General features: G+C 40.5%; 1 protein-coding gene across 5 annotated transcripts in view; it reads right to left on the bottom strand.

The window, feature by feature from the left end:
• The window catches only part of SORCS1 (sortilin related VPS10 domain containing receptor 1), a 511420-nt gene that overhangs the window by 52875 nt on the left and 438579 nt on the right, over positions 1–19966 (bottom strand). For all 5 annotated transcript variants that reach the window (XM_045068616.1, XM_045068612.1, XM_045068614.1 and 2 more), the window contains exon 18: positions 17438–17609. In XM_045068616.1, coding sequence (XP_044924551.1) covers positions 17438–17609 — 172 coding nt within the window. The remainder of the gene's footprint in view (positions 1–17437; positions 17610–19966) is intronic.

Genomic DNA, 19966 nt, shown 5'->3' with positions numbered 1-19966 from the left:
AAGTGGGCGCCTAGGTGGCTCAGTGGGTTAAAGCCTCTGCCTTCGGCTCAGGTCATGATCTCAGGGTCCTGGGATCGAGTCCCGCACTGGGCTCTCTGCTCTGTAGGAAGCCTGCTTCCTCTTTCTCTCTCTCTCTCTGCCTGCCTCTCTGCCTACTTGTGATCTGTCTGTCAAATAAATAGATAAAATCATAAAAAAAAAAAAAAAAAAAAGAGTAGTGAGAAGCTCCTAAAGTGTTTTAAGCAGGAGGTTTAGCAGAAGATGGAATTTTGATGTTTTTAATTCAAAAAGATCACTCTGGTTACAATATGGAGGGTGAATTGGAAGAAGGCCCAACTATTCTGGGAAGTTAATTAGAGGGTAGCTCAGGGTAGGTGATGGTAGATTGAAATATGAGCTGCAACAGGAAATTACATGTACCTTCCTGTCAAAATTAACTCCCATAGTTTATTGGTTTTGAAACCAATGAATCTCAGATTTTGATATCAGCACCTCTTGTAGAAATTAAAAGAAAAAAAAAAAAACGCACTGATGCCCAGCTACTGCCCAAGAGTCCCCTCTTGACTCAAGCCCTTTGGGGAAGATGCTCGGTTGGTTTGCTGCAGTCTGGGAAGGTTCCCAGCAGATGCTGGGCTGCACCAAAGGTTAAGGCCCTTGGGATTGGATTGTTGAATATGAGCTTGTCTCATCATTTAGTCCACCTGAAGATGAGAACAGCCCACTACAAGCTAATGCCATTCTCATTCCACTATGGAATGGGGGCGATCATTTCCCAGGATGTTTTAGGATTCTCAGTGTGAAAGGTGCATCAGTAAAAGCCAGCAATAAAAGAACTTTTTTTTAAAGCGACCGATACACAACTACAAACAATCATTCTATAATGCACATCGTCAAGATTCGGTAACTTCTGCAGGAAAACCAGTTGCTGGATAACACACAAGTAGTTTATATAAAGTCCTAAGTGCTGAGATGCGCCCTTCCCGGTTGCGCCCTCAGTACCTAACCCAGTGCCTGCAGGCCTCTCTTGTCCCTTCTGTACCTTTTGAATACTGTGCCTCTGCTTGTTCCTCGAAGTGCTTTCTTCTGTATTATCTCAGTTGGCTGTGAGGACTCCAAGGGAGACAGCAAGGGCAGAAGTGCTCTGATTGGTTCCCCCAGGAGAACTGGGCGCTGGCAGGTTAAGTAAGATGCCTGCCGTCCCCCCACGCGTGAGACCGAAGCAAGGGTTTAAGATGATCTGGGGTTTAACTTTATCCATGCAGCGCACTCCTCGGTGAGCTTCTTTAATTGAAAGTTACTTGTGATGCCTTTCAGGGTTACAGAAAGGTGATGACGAAGACGAGGGACCGCTTTCTTTCCTTGTTAGACTCCATCCCCGGCTTTGACTCTTTCTCCCTCTGACAACAGCTTTGCTTAGAAATAGAAAGATGGATTGGCGGGAATGGCGTACTGCATTCCCACGCCTTCCCTCTGGTGAAGCGGTATTGTGTTCAAGCCGTAAAGAAGACAGAGAGTACGGGGAACAATAGGTATTCATAATTCAGTAGTCAGGAAAATGCACCATATAATTGAGAGTTGCTTCCATTTAGTAAATCACAAGTCATCAGTCCTGAATGGCCCCTGGGCTGGCAACTATCTAGCCTACCATATAACATTTTTTAGATCTTCTGCTCTTTCGTCACCTGCTCTGATACAAATACAGAACTGAGAATATTAGCTCCAAAGATGTGCCCAAGAAAAGCCCAAAAGCCCCCTGAAATCCATATAGGGATTCTCCAAGGGCATTGCTGACTTTGGTAATAGAAAAACAAATATATCAAATGGCCACTGAGGAGCCAAGATTAACCTGAGGAATGGAAGGTGTATGAACCTATCAGTTCCTGCAATATGGCTTGAGAGAAAAGTGGGAAGACAAACGCTATAGTAACTCAACGCTGACAGCCTCATCCAAAAGTGAGACTCTGAGACACGCCTAAAGGCATTATGGACTCAATGCAGACAGAAACCGAGGCTCATATGTCAGAGCCTGGCCCCTGCTAAGCTCAGACTTGCCTCAGGCTTCACTGGAACTCAGTCTTGAAAGTGATCTTAAAGTTCATGTACCAAAAACGACATTGTAGAGAACTGACTTTAGTTCGACCCCTTTTTTTTTTTTTTTGTCAAAAACAAAAACAAAAATAAAGACGCAGTGGATAACAGTATATGTACTGTATGTGTGAGTCTGTATGAGCATAAAGGTGTTGGCAAATAGAACCCAGTCTGATAACACTGATTCCCCTGGGGCAGGGGTGAAGTGAAGTGAGGGGCAGAGAGAGACGAGCCTTGGGGATTAAAGGAGGGGAGGAGCAAGTGAAGGAAAGTAGCGAGTTCGCCAGATTTAAAAGGGGGAGGGGTGGAGTAGGGTATAACACAAGCGACAACGCAAAACACAAATTCTATTTCTACCATTACTGTAAATTAATATTTAAATATTGATTAAGTATATGAGAAGTAACCAGAAGGTAACACAGATTGACAACAGATTGATGATGGAAGACGACCAACTTTGGTCTTAGATTTCTGTTCTTTTTAATGCTCTTCTGACCACTCAGTAAGATAAAAAAATGATAAAGCAGCATTGGATGACAGGAAATTAGATATTTCAGCCTTTTTAAAAAAGATCTTATAGGGGCGCCTGGGTGGCTCAGTGGGTTAAAGCCTCTGCCTTCGGCTCTGGTCATGAGCCCAGGGTCCTGGGATGGAGCCCTACATCGAGCTCTCTGCTCAGCAGGGAGCCTGCTTCCTCCTCTCTCTCTCTCTGCCTGCCTCTTTGCCTACTTGTGATCTCTGTCTGTCAAATAAATAAATAAAATTTAAAAATATATATTTTATATATATATATATATATATATTTTTTTTTTTTTTTGACAGAGAGAGACACAGTGAGAGAGGGAACAGAAGCAGCAGGAGTGGGAGAGCGATAAACAGACTTCCTGCTGAGCAGGAAGCCCAATGTGGGGCTCCATCCCAGGACCCTGGGATCATGACCTGAGTCAAAAGCAGACATTTAATGACTGAGCCACCCAGGCGCCCCAGCCTTTTCTTTTTGAGGCTAAGAATATTTAGTAGAGTGGGGAGCACAAAGTAACAGTAATCTACCTGTGCTTTGCCTATTCTGGGTAGGTCTAGTTAGACTCAGGTTAGTCGAATCTCGACAAGAAAGAGGAAAAGATATGACTGTGGTACAATGAGCTTTCAAAGAAGAGATTTCGTCACCTTTAGAAGTTCATGGGGAGAAATGCTAACCCACCTTGTGTTAATTCAATAAGAGTGAACAATGATATATGACTTCTAATATAAAGTATGCAAATAAGATTGTTCTAGAACATCTCCTGGTGGTCACATTTCTTGAGAATTTCCTGTGGTAGAAATAATAACTACCCTCTACATAGTAGATCTCATTTAATCTTCAACCCTAAAAGACTGCTAAAATTTGCTTAGAGTCACAAGACTAGTTTGAACCAAACCCTTCTTAACTCCAAGGTCAGCACTCCCACTATTTTACTGTGCTCCTTCCCAATAGGTGCTTGTGAAGAATGGATTCACTCACACATGAAACCAGAAAGCTATTGTAAGCTTTAGCTAAAACCCTTTAGAGGAATGCCAACATGGATCAAATTCTCCATTAAGTGGCGATATAAGAGGAGCCTGGTGTAATATGCCAGGCTCTATAAAAACACTATGGAAGCTGGAAAGCCTGTCTGGGGAGACCCTGCCAATGTGAATATTCAACCAAGAATGAAAGGACTCTAAACAAAAATCAGCTGCTGTAATTGGGTCGAGCCTTCCCTTTTATAAGGATAAACTGAGTCCTTCCAGCACAGACAACACCAGTCTATGGCAAAAGGTAGTTGCAAATGCTCTATGTCCTGTTCCCAAGCAAGTCTTGGTTCTCTCTGGCATCCTTTTTGAGAGGTGCTACCATTGCTGAAAGCTGAGGTTGCCTCACTACATTAGCTGGGAAAGTACTTCCTGAATATTTGGTTCAGGTCATGCTTCATGGGTTTCTCTTCAGCTTCAAAACTGAGCTCTGGACATAATCCCAAAACAGGAAGATATTGGCATAATTGCAGATTACAGAGTCCGCTTCTCCCCTATTCAGAGATGGTTATCTAAAGCACAGGTACCTCTCTGAAGATGCTGACCCCCGAGCCTCTTGCAAGAAATGGCAGCGGTGGGTGTGGAGGAAGGGCATTCACACCGGTAAGGGCAGTGTGAGCACGGGGTTTTCCATTTCACCAGAGATCTCTGGTCTGACAAGGTCAGTAATGCCAGAAGACCAGATTATGTACCCACTAAACTGTTTGCCTGGATACATATTTCACCTTCTCTTGGAAGACATGCAGATGGGTGACCCCTTCCTTGAGGACTCAGCGCCTTGGGACTTGCCTCACGAAATATCCAAATACTTGAGGATCTAATACTCAGACCAAGAATTTCCAATTGTAACATCACAAAATGGTTTAATCCTTTACTTGCAAATGAGCCACAGCACCATGTGTTTGAATGAACAACAAATTTCCACATTCCCTTTTTATGTCTTCTGTACTAGATGTCTGGCTTAGAATGGAACAGAATACCATAAGGCTGAAGAGACATTTGGCTTGTGTAAGCAGATAAATAACCATAAGCCAAGCCCTCTTTACTCCATCTAGACATTATGGTAGAAAGGGGTCAGAACCTTGACCCATTATGTTTTGAAAACACTTTTTAGGGAATAAAGGACATTACTGTACTGTTACCACTACATAGTGGCCTTAGGAATTAGCTCAGCAGCCTTGGGTAGGAAAACAATGGCGCACCAAATAATAAAAATCATAAAGATGTTTTTGACCAACTTTAAAAATCACTCTAAAAGTAAAACATTCAGGTATGTAATACGAACAAAATTTGATTTTTTTTTTAAGTGGGAAGATGCCTTTAGGAATCAGCCTAGGCGATGGGTTTTTCCTAGTAGTAAAATATGTAATAGAAATATGTTAGCTCAACTAGAAGAAAGAAAAAAAGAGAGAGAGAGAGAAAGTCATGGAAAATTTCCAAAGAGAATGTAGGAAATACATAAAATGAGGAAAAAGAAAATCCAAATTGCTCATAATCCTACCACTCAGGGAGATCAACGTTAGGTTGGTAAATGCCACGCTAACCAATGAGAAGCACATGGGGGCACACACACACACACACACACACAACACCCCCACTGGAATCATTAGTCTGTTTTATGTTATGCTTTCAAAATCTCTAGCTAGCTTTTAAAACTTCCATATCTAGCATCGCTTGCTAGACTTAACCAAGTCATAAGATCTTATCTATGAAATGGATATATGATTTCTTGCCCTGGATGTTACTTCGTCACTTTTCCAAATTACTAGGCTCTGAGAGATCTCAGGGACATTGCAGACCTCTACAGGGGCACTAGAGTCCAGGTGTCCTACAGACGTCAGGCAGTAACCCGGGAGTTACACGCCCTTTGAAATGCAATTCATATTTCAAGCTCAATTTTATTACTTACAAAGAGAGGTGGAATGATCATGATCCCAATCATCAAACCCAAGGGAGGTGACCAGCTACTTTTATAATTCTATTACTCTTGCTTTGGGCAGTATTGAAGATCCACTCACATTCCAGGCTCCCTTCAGGCAGCTAAAATAATCTCAGCTCTCAGAGGAAGAGGTAGAGCTTATTTGAGTGCTGTCCGCCATGGGGTGGAGACTTTTCCATTGCACATGGATGCTAGGTCACGCTAAGGAGAGCTGATAAGGCTTGAGTCATGGAAGAGGCAAAGTGCAAAGCCAGAAACCCTGAGAAGTCACACACTTGCCAAACCTGTATGGTCGTGTGAAGTTCTTACATGCAGGGGTGGTGACCACCCAAGGAGATGAAATGGGGCACCACTGTTGTGGGGCCTAAAGCAGATAGGCTGCGAGACTCAAAATCCATTTGAAGATTTTTTTATTTATTAATTTGACAGAGAGAAATCACAAGTAGATGGAGAGGCAGCCAGAGAGAGAGAGAGAGAGAGAGAGAGAGAGAAGCAGGCTCCCTGCTGAGCAGAGAGCCCGATGCGGGACTCGATCCCAGGACCCTGAGATCATGACCTGAGCCGAAGGCAGCGGCTTAACCCACTGAGCCACCCAGGCGCCCCTCAAAATCCATTTGAAGACTATTGCCCACGTGAAGACGATGACCCCAGTCGTTGGGACGTGCCCTGAACTGAAACTCTCGATAATGAGCCAGGGTCCTCTCCTTGCTTATCAAGGCAGAACAAGGTTCTTGGCAAATTCCGGTTCCCTGAAACTCTAAAGAAGAGCGACACCCCAACATTTGTGGGCCAGAACTGAAGAAAAGTGGAGCCTTAGGAAGAGTGGCTAACTAAGCCAACCTGAACTTCAGATGCGAGGCCTCTGGCTAAAGACGACCTATATTGCCCGCCTCATTTCCCTCTTTTCCTTTGTAACTCGAAGCAGCAAGGGAGAAGAAATGAAGTGGCTCAATTACCTTGCTCGAGTCAAAGAGAATAAAGCTGAGTGGGAGTACGGAATAATACATGAGAAAGCCTCTTAAGTCTCCATGGCTCATTGAAATCAGCTCCTGTTCCTTTGTGTGGAAGGAGAAAACAGCCCAGGCTTCGGAGTCAGATCTGGGCTGGCTTGGAAAACGGATACCTGCCTGGACTTAATAGCGCCTGCGAACTCTTTGTGCCGTTTCTAAAAGCCCCAATCTTTCCCCAGATGAAAAAGTAGGTCAAATTCTTTTATGAATTCAACAAATGAGGGTCTCACTGCAAATTGTATCGAGAGTCATCTTCTCCACCATCCAACGGCTGGCAGCATCCTGCAATATTTATGAAGTGTTATTACATTGTGGTTACATTTATGCTGCCATAAGTCTTTCAATGTATGTGAAATTACAGATCATTGAAATCCATTTAATGAGGACACAGCCTTCACATTTTGGAGTTGGATCTCACCGAAGAAGTTATAATCATGAATTTTCCTTATTAACTTCCAGTCTTTGTATGTAAATTGAAGTATTAAGACAATGAGATACAGATCAAAGTTTTAATTTTAGTCCCTTGCCTCAGATTTAATTTAAAAGTCTTAAATTATGCAGCGAATTGCATCTCTTTATTCTTACAGCTGTTTAAAACAGATTTAATTATCTTCTGTAACATGCAGACACTACTTCTGCCTAGCAGTCCTCTCAAATGAATGTCTTCCAAATCGGTTTTGTTGAGTTCTTAAGACTGATTAGGCCCTTTGCCATCCATCCCGTGCCTTCAGGTTCTCACACAGGATTTCGCCAGGAAGCCGAGTTATCACACTGAAAGTCTATAGGCTCATTAGGTGCTCATTAGTGGTCCAGAGAACATTCATCTTAAGCAAGTCTCCAGAGAGGTATCATCTCTCATTGGATACCTGGATCTCAGTGCAAAATACTTTTGATTGGCCTCCTAAAATTCAGATGTATTTGAAATGTTTGGCTAGTTAGATTTACCTTTATGGAGACTTCCTCTCCCCTCATGATTGGTTTCTGGATCAACTGTTCTTTGCCCTCAAGGAAACGGTGATGCCTAATTGTAATGTGTGTGTCTGTGTGTGTAGGTGTGTTCTTGGGTCAACCACAATGAGGGAGTCTGGGATGGAAGAAATATTGTTTGCTTTGCCTTGTTGCTTCTGATGAGGGTTCCCTCATTTAGTACATTAGGAGAGAACCCTGAAAACAGCAAGGATGCAGCTTCTGACAATGGGGCTTTTCATCAGCTTCTATAGAATTATGTGGTTCTGTAGAACAAGGGTGGGCCAAGCTGTGGGAATTTGAAGGAGTTGTGTTATAGAGCTATTTCTGTCCCAGAGATATGGAGGGTGGCCTCACATCCTATTTGCAGGAAGGGATTCCATTTCTTGCATATGTCAAATCGGCAAAATTTTGACTCAGTTACATACTATTGTGCATGGAGTTACAAGCTAGCCTCAGTGTATCTAGCCTTTGATTATTTTCTGTCAATAAGAAGTTCTCTCCTTTGCTCTGATTTTAGCAAGGTTTTCACTGATAGTCTTAGGTTAGAATTAGGACATGCATTAGTACAGAATAAAGAAAGGGATTTAGATTTCAGATGAAGACTTCAGAATGTTTTGGATGTTATTCAAATTTCAAGAGCCTTTTCCTTTTAAGTTCAGGCTTTATCTCTACACTCCTTGGGGAAGCCTATCCAAATCCACACACATTTATTGAGTTTCTATCAACGTGTTGGGCACAGTGAGAAGAGAGGCTAGGGCTAAGACCAGGCATGGCATAGTTTGTACCTTAACAATATTTACAATGTAATGGGGGCTGCTAAAAATATTGTTACAATAAAGGCTGAATTCAACAAATGAGGGTCTCACTCATTTGTTTTTTTATTTTTGTTTTTAATGAATATAAAATATTTACTGTTTTCTTTTTCATGCAGTTAGATTTTTATTTAAAACTTGTTACAGTGGAGGCCCTCATTAACCTAAAACACATATTGCCACAAAACGAATATGTCTTGGATGAAAGGTACATAATATAAAATTGGAACTTAGTTAAATATATGTTGAGGAAGAAATAAACACGTATGTCTGACTACTCTGTGGGACAGTGGATTCCTCAGGTCACTCATACTTTTCATTGGAACACACAAGAGATGGAGCCTACACAGAGTGGTCTGTATGCAATACTTGGAGACAAAGAAAGGGGCATTGCCTCAACCAATCCAACCCAACCCAACCCAACCTCACAGAGAGAAGCAAATCTATGGGAGACAGTAGAACTCTGAGACACAGAGCCATGAGACACAGAGGCATAATCCTAGGTCCCCAAATGACAAAATATTACACCAACCTGGAGAATCTTGTGCCTACTTCTGCATTAATCACACTGAAGTGTAATTATCAGAATGTAGTGGGGACCTCTTGGTCTCTCCTGCACCTTCAAGACTTGTTGCTCAAAGAGCATCAGAAGCTTGGCATTAATGTACCTACTCTTCTGAAAAACTGGCCTTAGGTATGGTAGCAAGAGCCAGATGTTATATTCAAAGTAAAATTAAGAGCATCAAATTCAAATGAGAAGTGGACTCAAATTTTGAGGGGGATATTACAGAGCCAGTGACATATATCAGGGTACTTTTTTTTTTTCTGGATTTGAGAGCTTAATTCATACCCAAGACTCTAGAGAAGTTTGGTATACAGGGGTGACCGTCCTAGAGGGCTGCATTCATAGCCCGTGTTTTTCAATATTCTTAAGAATGGATATAACAATACTAGATACAGCAAAGCCATTCAATAAAGATGTACTCTTACAAAGAGAAGGAAACCCACAGAGGATATGGAATCTCTCTTTGCTGAGATGGTTTTTAATGAACTGATCACAAGCCATGAATATTCTCAGAAAATCTGGGAGGAAAATCATGTTTTATATATTGACTAGTGTTTAAGAAGAGAGCAGCTGCCATAGGCCAGACTGGCTAAGGCACAGATAATTCTGCCTATTCTTTCTACTCCTTCATCTTTGTTGCTACCTGTCCCCTGTGAAGTAGTATTAGGGACCCTTAGAAACTACATGAGATTCTTTCCCAGGAAATGGTTCTTTCCACCAGAGAGAAGTCATAAAAAGGCAAGATACCACAGAGCTTGGGTCTGACTCCTGACTTGATACTTCGGTAGCTGTATGATCTTAGGTAAGTGACTCTGCCTTTCTGTGCTTTGGCTGTGCCATCTGTAGAATGCAGTGAGTATGATAACACCTTCCCACATAGGCTTGCTGTGGGATCTGAATGAGACAATCCAAAAAAGCAGTCACAGACCTGACAACAGTTAATGTTCAGTGTTAGATACCCAAACTGTTGTCACTGAGTCAAATTCCAAGGCTCCCCAGCTTCTCAAAAGCACTCTGCTTTCCTTTATCTTGTATTGGTCATCACACGCATCACTCATGTCTATGTATATAATCCAGAGATTAACAGAGAAACCCGTTGTTTCTGTAAGGAGAGCTTGTGAATCAGCACAGAATCCCTCAGTTGAATGTGAGGTCCCCAGGGCATCTTGACGTGGGGACAGTCTTTTCAGCTTATACGCTGCCCTGGGAAACAAGAGCACCAAGGGGCCAGGTCTGACAGCTGAAGGTAGCAGATTTCCTTCCTGCTGTTGCAGCATTGCCCACTCAAGTGGAATGAACTATTTTTTTCTCTTCTTGCGCCCAGAAGGCATGAATTTACTCATCTTTGGACCAGATTCCCCAATCTGTTCTCACATCACTCAGCCAAATCTGAGATGTCTGATGATCTTGGTTACAGAGAAAGCAAAGTTGAATGGAGAGGAGCCTGGCTTCTGTCCCTGAAGAGTGAACAAAGGTCAGAGCTGACCAGGCCTGAGTTCTTGTTTCAGATCTTGCTCTACTGTTTCTTAGAAATGGAATAAAAATCTGAAATCTGGGGGCGCCTGGGTGGCTCAGTGGGTTGGGCCGCTGCCTTCGGCTCGGATCATGGTCTCAGGGGTCCTGGGATCGAGTCCCGCGTCGGGCTCTCTGCTCGGCAGGGAGCCTGTTTCCTCCTCTCTCTCTCTGCCTGCCTCTCTGCCTGCTTGTGGTCTCTCTCTGTCAAGTGGATAGATAAAATCTTTAAAAAAAAAAAAAAATCTGAAATCTGAAGCCTACTCCAATACAAACATGTCTGCTTCAAAAGATCATGTTCTTCTAAGTTATCGGAACTTACATCACTGGGAAAGGGGACTTCATGTTCATTATGCAGGGGGACACAGGGTATAGGATTGGCTCAGAAAATAAATCTTTCCCTAAATGTTCCCAAAGTTTTAGGGAAAGATTTATTTTCTGAGCCAATCCTTTACCCTGTGTCTTTTTTTCCCTTAAGACCTAAAGGCAAAATGTACAAATCAATGCTATTTGAATTTCCCAGATGATTTTTAAGTAAGCTTTTTGTTGAGCATAATAAACATAAAGAAAAGTATGTAAATCAGATATACTGCTTGATTTTTTACAAAATGAATGCATTCATTAATCAACAAAAAATTCAGTTTCCAGTGTTCCCTTATCCACCCTGCCATTTCTCTTCCAAAGGTAACTATTAATCTCACTTCTATCACCATAAACTAGTTTTGCTTACTTTTGCAGTTTAATTAAATAGAATCATACAATACATATTTTTTTCAGTCTGATTTCTTTAGCATGATCGTAGATAGGACATTCATTCAAGTTTTTGTAGGTAGCAATCATTTGTTCTTTTTCATTATTCTATGGCATTCCGTTCTGTGTGGGTACTCTAATTTACTTCTTGATAAATGTTTATTTCCAGCTATGACCTCTTATGAATAAGTGTACTATGTATATTATTTTATATACATTCTAGTGCATAACCGTATGCATTCTGGTGACTCTATACTTAGGAGTAAAAAGTCTGGGTCATAGGCTGTGCATGTTTTCCCAGAAGAATATAGTGGTTAGTAGTTAATGTCAAACAGATCTCCAAGATGACAATCTAAACTCCAAACACCACCGTATGAATGACTGGTTGCTCCAACAACACCACTTGATATTATTTGTCCTTTCAAATATAAATCTTCTGATGGGTAGACAGTACTATTTTATTTTTTTAAAGATTTTATTTATTTGAGAGAGAAAGAGCACCAGTTGGGGTAGAAGCAGAGGAAGAGGGGGAAGCAGGCTCCTCGCTAAGCAGGGAGTCCGAAATGGGGCTCGATCCCAGGACCCTGGGATCATGATCTGAGCTGAGGGCAGATGTTTAACACACTGAGCCACCCATGCTCCTCAGTAATATCTTATTTTACTGTTAAGTTGCATTCCTTTGAGGAGCAGTGATGCTGAGAATTTTTTCATACACTTATTGGCTGTTTGGTTACCCTCTTTGAAAAGTCCGTTTAAGTCATTTGTGCATTTTCTATTGGGTGGCCAGAATTTTTCTTACTGATTTATAGAATTCATTTATATTTTTCTGAGTATGAGTGCTTTATTAAAATTATGTGTTGCAAATAACTTCTCACCCTCCAGGGCTTTCTAAATTTTATTTTTATTTTCTAAATAGTATATTTTGAAGAAAAGAAATTCCTAATTTTAAGATTGTCTAATCAAACTGTATTCTTCTATATACTTAGTGGGTTTCATTTTCTGTTTTAAAACAATCTCTGCCTAAACCAAGGTCATGAAGATACTCTTCTGCATTTTTCTTTCAACACTTTAGTTTCTTCTTTCAAAATCAGATTGACAATCCAGTCAGAATTATTTTTTTTGTGTTAAGAGAGATCAAGGTTCATATGTTCCCACGTGGATTTTGATGCCATTGCACCATTTACAGAAAATATTGTAATTTATCTACTGTAGTACAGTGTCTCATTTGTCATAAAGAGTATGTGTGTGTATACATGTACACACACAGACACACACACACACACATACACACACACACACACATCTATACATATGTGGGGGGGTGTGGTTTTCTTGGCTCACTACTCCTTTTCTTAATCAGCTTGTGTACGCAGGCTATATATATACCACCACACACTCTTAATTACTATAACTTTATAATAAATACTGATACCTGGTAACATAAGCTATCCAGTTTTGGGAATCATCTATAAGATAATCTTTGCTGTTCTTGACCCCCTACTTTTTCATATGCTTTATGATCATGTCAATTTTAACCCATAAAAATATGCTAAAGATTTTATTGAAATTGCCTTGAATATAAAATAAATGTGGGAAAAATTGGTCATTTTTCATAATACTGCATCTTCCAATCCACAGTCATGGTGTAGCTCTTCATACATTTGTATTTAAAAAAAATTTTTTTTCCAAATGTGTTGTAGTTTTCTGGGTAGAGATACTGAAAATAAGTTCCTGGGTTTGCCTGTAGGTATGCATTGTTTTTATGCTATTATAAAGAATATCATATATAACGAATATAATGTATTTTATATATATATATACATGTATGTATATGTGTGTGTATATTTATATATACACACACACACACACATATATATGACCTTCTATTGGTTCTAAGGATTTATATCCCCAAATATGTAGGCTAACTTTGAATCTAAAATAATAAAAATATATTCTAGGGGCACCTGGGTGACTCAGTTGGTTAAGTGTCCATCTCTTGATTTCAGTTCAGGTCAGGATTTCAGGGTCATGAGAGCGAGCCCCATGCTGGGCTCTGTGCTGGAAGTGGAGCCTGCTTAAGATTCTCTTTCCCTCTCCTTATGCCCCCTCTCCCCAACCCACCTCCTGTTCCCATGTTTTCTCTCTTAAAAAAAAAAAAGTGTTTTAAATTATCAACACAGGTTTGAAAATCAAAACCAATGGAACAAAATAAAGTATTTAGAAGTAGACCCACACAAATATGTTCAATTGATGTATGGCAAAGACTCACGTCAGTAGGAGAATTATCCTTCCATGGTGCTGGGTCAATTGAATGTGTAAATGGAAAAACATACATAAACTGGTTTTATTCCATATAGATTATAGATTTAAATGTGAAAACTAAAGAAAAAACCTGTGGTGTGATTTCTTTACAATCTCAGGTTTGACACAGACTTCTTAAGCAAGCCAGAAAAATCACTAATTATTTATTTTATGTAATTAATGATAATATTTGGGTTTATATATAAACCATTTCAGTATCCGTTCTATTAGTCCTGAACGTAAGTAGGATCCTTTTTCTCCCTTTCCTGCCTTTTTCTTGGTATTAAAGAGACATGCATTTAATATTATTCCAAGTCCCCTGCCAAGAGTCTGATAGTTAAATATTCTCTATTCTGGACATGCTGGTATCTAATACAAATTAGTACCTCTACCTCACCACAGACATTTCATGGAACTTAAAACACTTTAACTCCATTTACTACATACTGAATTATTATTGTCATGTGTTTTAATTCTATATATATTTAAGCCCACAGCAGATTATCATTACTGATCTGCAAAGTTATTATTAATTTTAATTTACCCACATACATGCCCTCTCTCTGGCTCTTCCTTCTTTCTACTATTGTGCTCTCCTCTGGGTTCATTCTCCTTATGCCTGAAGAGTTACCTGTAGTGTTTCTTTTTATAGAAATCATCTTATATGACTCATCTTGGTTTCTGTTTGAGCAAAGTCTCTATTTTACCTCCACATTTGTCTTTTTCCCCAGCACTTCAAAGATGTCATTCTAGTTTGTTCTGCGTTGCTTTTAAATTTTTCTCGTTGTTTTTTGATTTCAATAGTTTGAATATGATACCTTAGTGCCTTGTTTTCCTGGTCTAGCTCCTGCTTGGGGTTTTGGATTCTTTCCAATCTACACGGAGACACTGATGCCTCCTTGTCAGTTTGGGGAAATTCTTAGACACTATCTTTCAAAACAGATTCTGGCTCCTTATCTTCCTTCTCCCCTCCGGGACGCCAGTCACATCTGTGTTAGTCCTTTCCCTCTCTCCCACGTGTCTCTTATTACTCTTTTCTTTATCTTCAATCCCTCCTCTCTTATCTTAGAAAGGTTATACTTTCAACTGTCCTTTCTTCCAATTAACTGATCCTCTATCCTTCTGGATTCAGTCAGCTGTCAACCCATCTAACTTCTTAATACCAGTTATTTTTTAAAAGTTTATTTGGGGGGGGGGTAGAGAGAGAATCCTCAAGCAGGCTCCCTGCTGAGCATGGCACTAACTTGGGGCTCCCATGGTCCCACCACCCAGGGGATCATGACCTGAGGAGAAACCAAGACTCTGATGCTGAACCAACTGAGCCAACCAGATGCACCTTAATATCGGTTATTATATCTTTATTTCTACAACTTCCAATTGTTCCTGCCTCCTGCTGATGACTGCTAGAGGGTTGCAGGTTTGGTCTTGATCTGCATTCATGAATGTATCAATCATATCTCATGAAACTGTTCCTTTTTCTGATGATTTTTTTTTCAACTTCGTCATCTTGTTTCTTGATATATATGTGTAATATTTTAAATGAAACACCCAATATTTTATACGAAAAAATATAGGTAAGCTTTCTGATTTATATTATTTTCCTCTAAAGAAGGTTCATTTTAGCTTTGGCAGACATTTAGAGTGGGCGAAAATCACTCTAATCCTTTCAGAGACTGAAATAATTCCAGATCGGGTTTCAACATTTAGAGAACCTGGTCTAGTTCTGGGGTGTCCTCACTCCTAGGATCAAGCTTTCCAGAAGTCTCCAGAACCTAGTGTTGTATTATTATTTCCTTCTGAATAGTCCCTGGCTCTCATTTTTATTTCCTGAAGATGTAATACTTCTAAAAACTCTACTTCGCTTTTGTCCATAGCCCTTAGAGGTCATCAAAGAGCTCAGAGAGAAAAATGCACAGGATTCTGTGCTCCTTCTCCAGGCTTCCCTTCCCTCTGGGATCCGATCTGAAGTCAATTTTTATGTTCTAGCTTGTGAGCCCTCTGCCCATTGTTTGGCCAAGACTTTCTATCTGGCCTTCTACCTGGGAATCTGAAATGTGACCTCTTCTACAGTGTGACATATGAATTGGCAAAGTCTTTGAGGGCAAATACAACACGAGTTGTTGGACAGCTAAAATGAAGTTCCCATCTCTGAAGAATAGGATTTTGTTTGCCCAAATCTTCGTGACGATACACTCTCATGCTCCTCTTCCTCCTTATCTCTCAGTTTCTCTCTCACATTGTCACTCCTGCTCTAAATATATACAATACATTTGATTTGCTATAAGCTAATATGTCATGGCCTCAGGGGGAAACCTAAAGATTGTATTTCTGTGAAATGCAAGCAACTCTGGTTGGCCTACATTGGTCTGTATCTTTCTAGTTCCCACTGAAAAAGTTTGGGGAACCTTGTATTTAGGAGAACGAGTATGGCTGAAAGGTACCTATTAAGGAAGTAACAGAAAGGAGTCCTGGGTTTCAGAAGGATGGTTCTCCAAGTGGTTCCTGAAGCATCAGCACCATCTGAGCCAGAATTTCATACTCTTAGTTCACAATTGTTTTTCCCACAGCAATTAAAATAGCAATAATGTTGACCAATGCTGACAAAGTAATCCTAAGTGCTTCATCTTCTCCCTTTCAAGTCACACTCCAGAGCCTCTAAGGCTACTCTATCCCCTCGACTTTACTCTTGTTTTGTTCCGTTTGTTCGTGACGCACAATGCATAACCCACAGTCTTGTATATAAATGCATATTCTCGGGCCCCGTCCAACCTAGTGAATCAGAATCTTTGGAGATGGGGCCCGGAAAACAGTTTTTTGTTTTGTTTTGTTTTGTTTTGTTTTTAAATATTTTATTTATCTGACTGACAGCAAGAGATGGAACACAAGGAGGGGGAGTGGAGAGGGAGAAGCAGGCTTCCCGCTGAGCAGGGAGCCCGAGGCGGGGCTCGATCCCAGGACACTGGGATCATGACCTGAGCTGAAGGCAGAGGTTTAACCACGGAGTCACCCAGCGCCCCCCGGAAAACTGTTTTAACATGTTCACCACGTAACTTTTATTCATGTTAAAGACTGAAAACCACTGAGCTATCAGAAGAACCTGGACGTCAACAATGTAGATCTTAATCCTGGCATCATTATTAACTTTTTAAAATCCCTCTGTGCTCACAAGGCCTAGCATGGTGCTGCCCAGATTTTAGCACTCAGAAAACACAGCTAAAGGCAGCACTGTCAGGCTTGATAATTGAGATCATTAATGTAATTGTTTATCTTTTAGAGAACATCTTCTTCAGTTATAAGATGATAAAAATGCCTGTACACATGTAAAAATATAAATGTACAAATTTCATCTTATCCACTAACTTAATATTGAGAAATCTCAGATAACCATAATTTGTCAGTCACCGAGGCTCATAATGATATCGCGGAGATGCTACAAAATCATAAACTGTCCATTGCCAGAATCGCCAAAGAAAGTACCCTCAGGTATATTTAGATTAGCCTTAGTGTTGTGTGTATGACCAGCATGCTGCCTTTGGAAAAGAAAAGTCAAGACATCAGGTTGAGAGAGGAAGACAGCACCAGTATGTTAGGCTGAACACGTGTGTGCACTAACTTATTTTTAGAATACCATTAACGTGTTCATTCCGAGACAACTTTTGGCTGGAAATGCCAACGAGGCACAGTTAAATCCAGAAAGAACTTCCAAGAAATGACATATTAAGTAAGAGCGAAGAACACCTTGCAGTAAAACGAGATTAACTGCGGGTTAAGAGCAACAGCAACAAACCAAGGAACCAAAAATAGAAAAAAATTAAATATGTCCACAGCATTCAAAATGGAAAAAAAATTAAACAAAACAAAAACACACATAAAGCAAATATGATTGCCTAGAAAAAATCAGTGGCTCTAGAAGGTGAAGTGGCTGCAGGTCTGGTCCTACCTCTTCCAGCTGTACCATGAGAGTAACATTGTGCCCTTGCTCCGCTGTCAGCTTTCCGTCCGCGGTCACGATGCGCAGCCCCCGCGGGGCCTTCCCGGGACACTTCTGAGGTTTGGCGGTGTACTGCTCTCGCACTCCGTCCGTACAGTTATTGGAAACCACTTTCCTATACCTACACGGAGAAAAGCTCAAGTTGTATCCAGGTCATTCCAATTCGGATCACTCCCAATTTTTTGAGCTGGACCCGCTACTGCGTAGCCTGGCAGGCGAGGGAGAACCACACTTCATGGTGCTCTGAGAACTAGAGCTAATTCATATAAAACACCCATTGGAAAGGACCCATCATCATAGTAACATACTGTACCTACTGTTGGCACTTGAAGAGATTCTTTCATTCAGTCACTCAATCATTTCGCTTCAGAGCTATGGGAAATGCACAAGAGTAGAAGGCGTGGTTCTGGGCCTCACTAAATTTATAATCTTTATTTTTTTTTAAAAGATTTTATTTATTTATTTGACAGACAGAGATCACAAGTAGGCAGAGAGGCAGGCAGAGAGAGAGAGGAGGAAGCAGGCTCCCTGCTGAGAGAGAGCCGGATGCAGGGTTTGATCCAGGTCCCTGGGATCACAACCTGAGCTGAAGGCAGAGGCTTTAGCCCACTGAGCCACCCAGGCACCCCTATAATCTTGAAGAGTTACATGTGGATAATCCAGGAAACATTTTAAAGGCTATAGAACTGAGGGTTAAAATGAGTACTATATATTGCAAGGGCATTTGCAATTCAGATAAAGACTGTTATGGATTATGTGATTCAACATTAGACCCCACAGAGGATGCTGTGGTAAATAGTTTTGTACAGAAAGTTGGCTAAATTTGAGAGTTCGTCCTCAATATTTTATGAGGGACTATACTGGCTAAATATTGAAAACTCCTATTAAGGAGTCCAGTCTAGAGATTGTGTAAATCTTCCCTCCTCTTTTGCTTATTTCTTTTTATTTTAGCTTTAATAGGAAAAAAAAAAGATTATTCTAAAATGTGTCCTATGCAATTTATAGATTCATAATAAATTAGAATCTGTGGTTTTAGAACAATTAACCTTTAAGACTTTGAGCTTCGATGTTATCTGTTCATCATCCTTTTTGTGTGGGGTCCGCAGTAACCTCTCTGTGACTCGGATGTCAGACTTCCCACGCCTACTTACCTAGAGTGAGTGGTGAAGCTCAAAGTGGAAGCAAAGTCTAAGGTCTTTCCACTCTTCTAGACCAGAGAAACTTTTAATATAAAGGGATAGATAGGAAATGTTCTAGTTTTCCCAGCTATATGGCCTTCGTCATAAGTACTCAACTCTTTGATTGTAGCATATAAGAGAACACAGATAACACACAAAAGAATCAATACATCTGGGTTTCAGTAAGACTATATACAGATACCAGCATTTGACCTGCAGGCTATACTTTCCCAACCCCTTCAAATCTGGCCAATGTCCTTTCCTCTGTCCCTGCGTCTTGGGATCGACTGCCTAAGACCATGGTTGAGAAAGTCAAATTAAATACTGTCTGGGGAAGTACTATGAAAGCTGTGGATCACTACAAGGTCAATTATTAATATTTAATTCACCTCGTAGGGTAATTGTATAAATTAAATGGACTAATGTACACAGAGTATTTAAAACTGCCCCGATGATTAGCAAGTGCTTAGGAAATTGCTGCCAGTTATTTTTATTTAATATTCTTTCTCCTACCTGTTCATAACCTTTATGGCTTCCAAATGTCCTTGGGATAAGTCATAAATCCCATAATCTTGTTCAAAAATACTCCCACAAGCAAACTGCCCTACATCTCTGAATTCTTTCTCACCAAAAAGCTCATCTGCCCTAGTCAAACCTCTCTTTCCAGCCTCTGGAAAAGTACTTATTTTCTTCTGCTCTTTCTGCTTCTAGGTCTTCCCACATGCTCTCTGAGCTGCCTAAAATTTCCACTTTGGGTCATAGCTTCTGTCCTCTGTCTTTTCCTGACTGTGATGGTAAAATAATAATAAGTGAAATAGTAAGAAGTGGATATGTAGAGAGTATTTACTGTGTCTGCCATTGCGCTGTTCTAAACTTGACTTTTGTCATTTATCTTCAAAATATTCCAAACAGTTCTGCTTAAGGAAGGTATTATTATCCTCAACATATAGATGAAGAAATTAAGATTCGTAAAAGTTAACCAGTTTTCCCAAGATCACCCAGTCAGGATCCCAGACAATTTGTCTCTAGAATATTCTCTCTTTACCACTACTCTATTGCCTCTTTAAATGGAAGGAGATTGTCCCTTCTCTAAACTCTTAAAGGCTCCTTATGATTTACTGATAGGAACCTTCTTTGATGGTATTATACCTTCTTTGATGGTATTCCTATGGGTGACTAAAGTTCCCCCAAGGACACCTCATCCCTGGAGACAGCAAAACTGATAATCAGGAGGCCCACACTGGGATGACTGTGCCATTTTAAATGTTGAAATATCAGCACAGCAGGTGGTTATTACCAC

Source organism: Mustela putorius, unplaced genomic scaffold (genome assembly GCF_011764305.1).
Source record: "Mustela putorius furo isolate JIRA1106 unplaced genomic scaffold, ASM1176430v1.1 tig00003909_pilon_pilon_pilon, whole genome shotgun sequence".
Taxonomy (NCBI): Eukaryota; Metazoa; Chordata; class Mammalia; order Carnivora; family Mustelidae; genus Mustela; species Mustela putorius.
The sequence above is the reverse complement of the archived record's forward strand: the minus strand, read 5'-3'. Positions and strand labels throughout refer to the sequence as shown.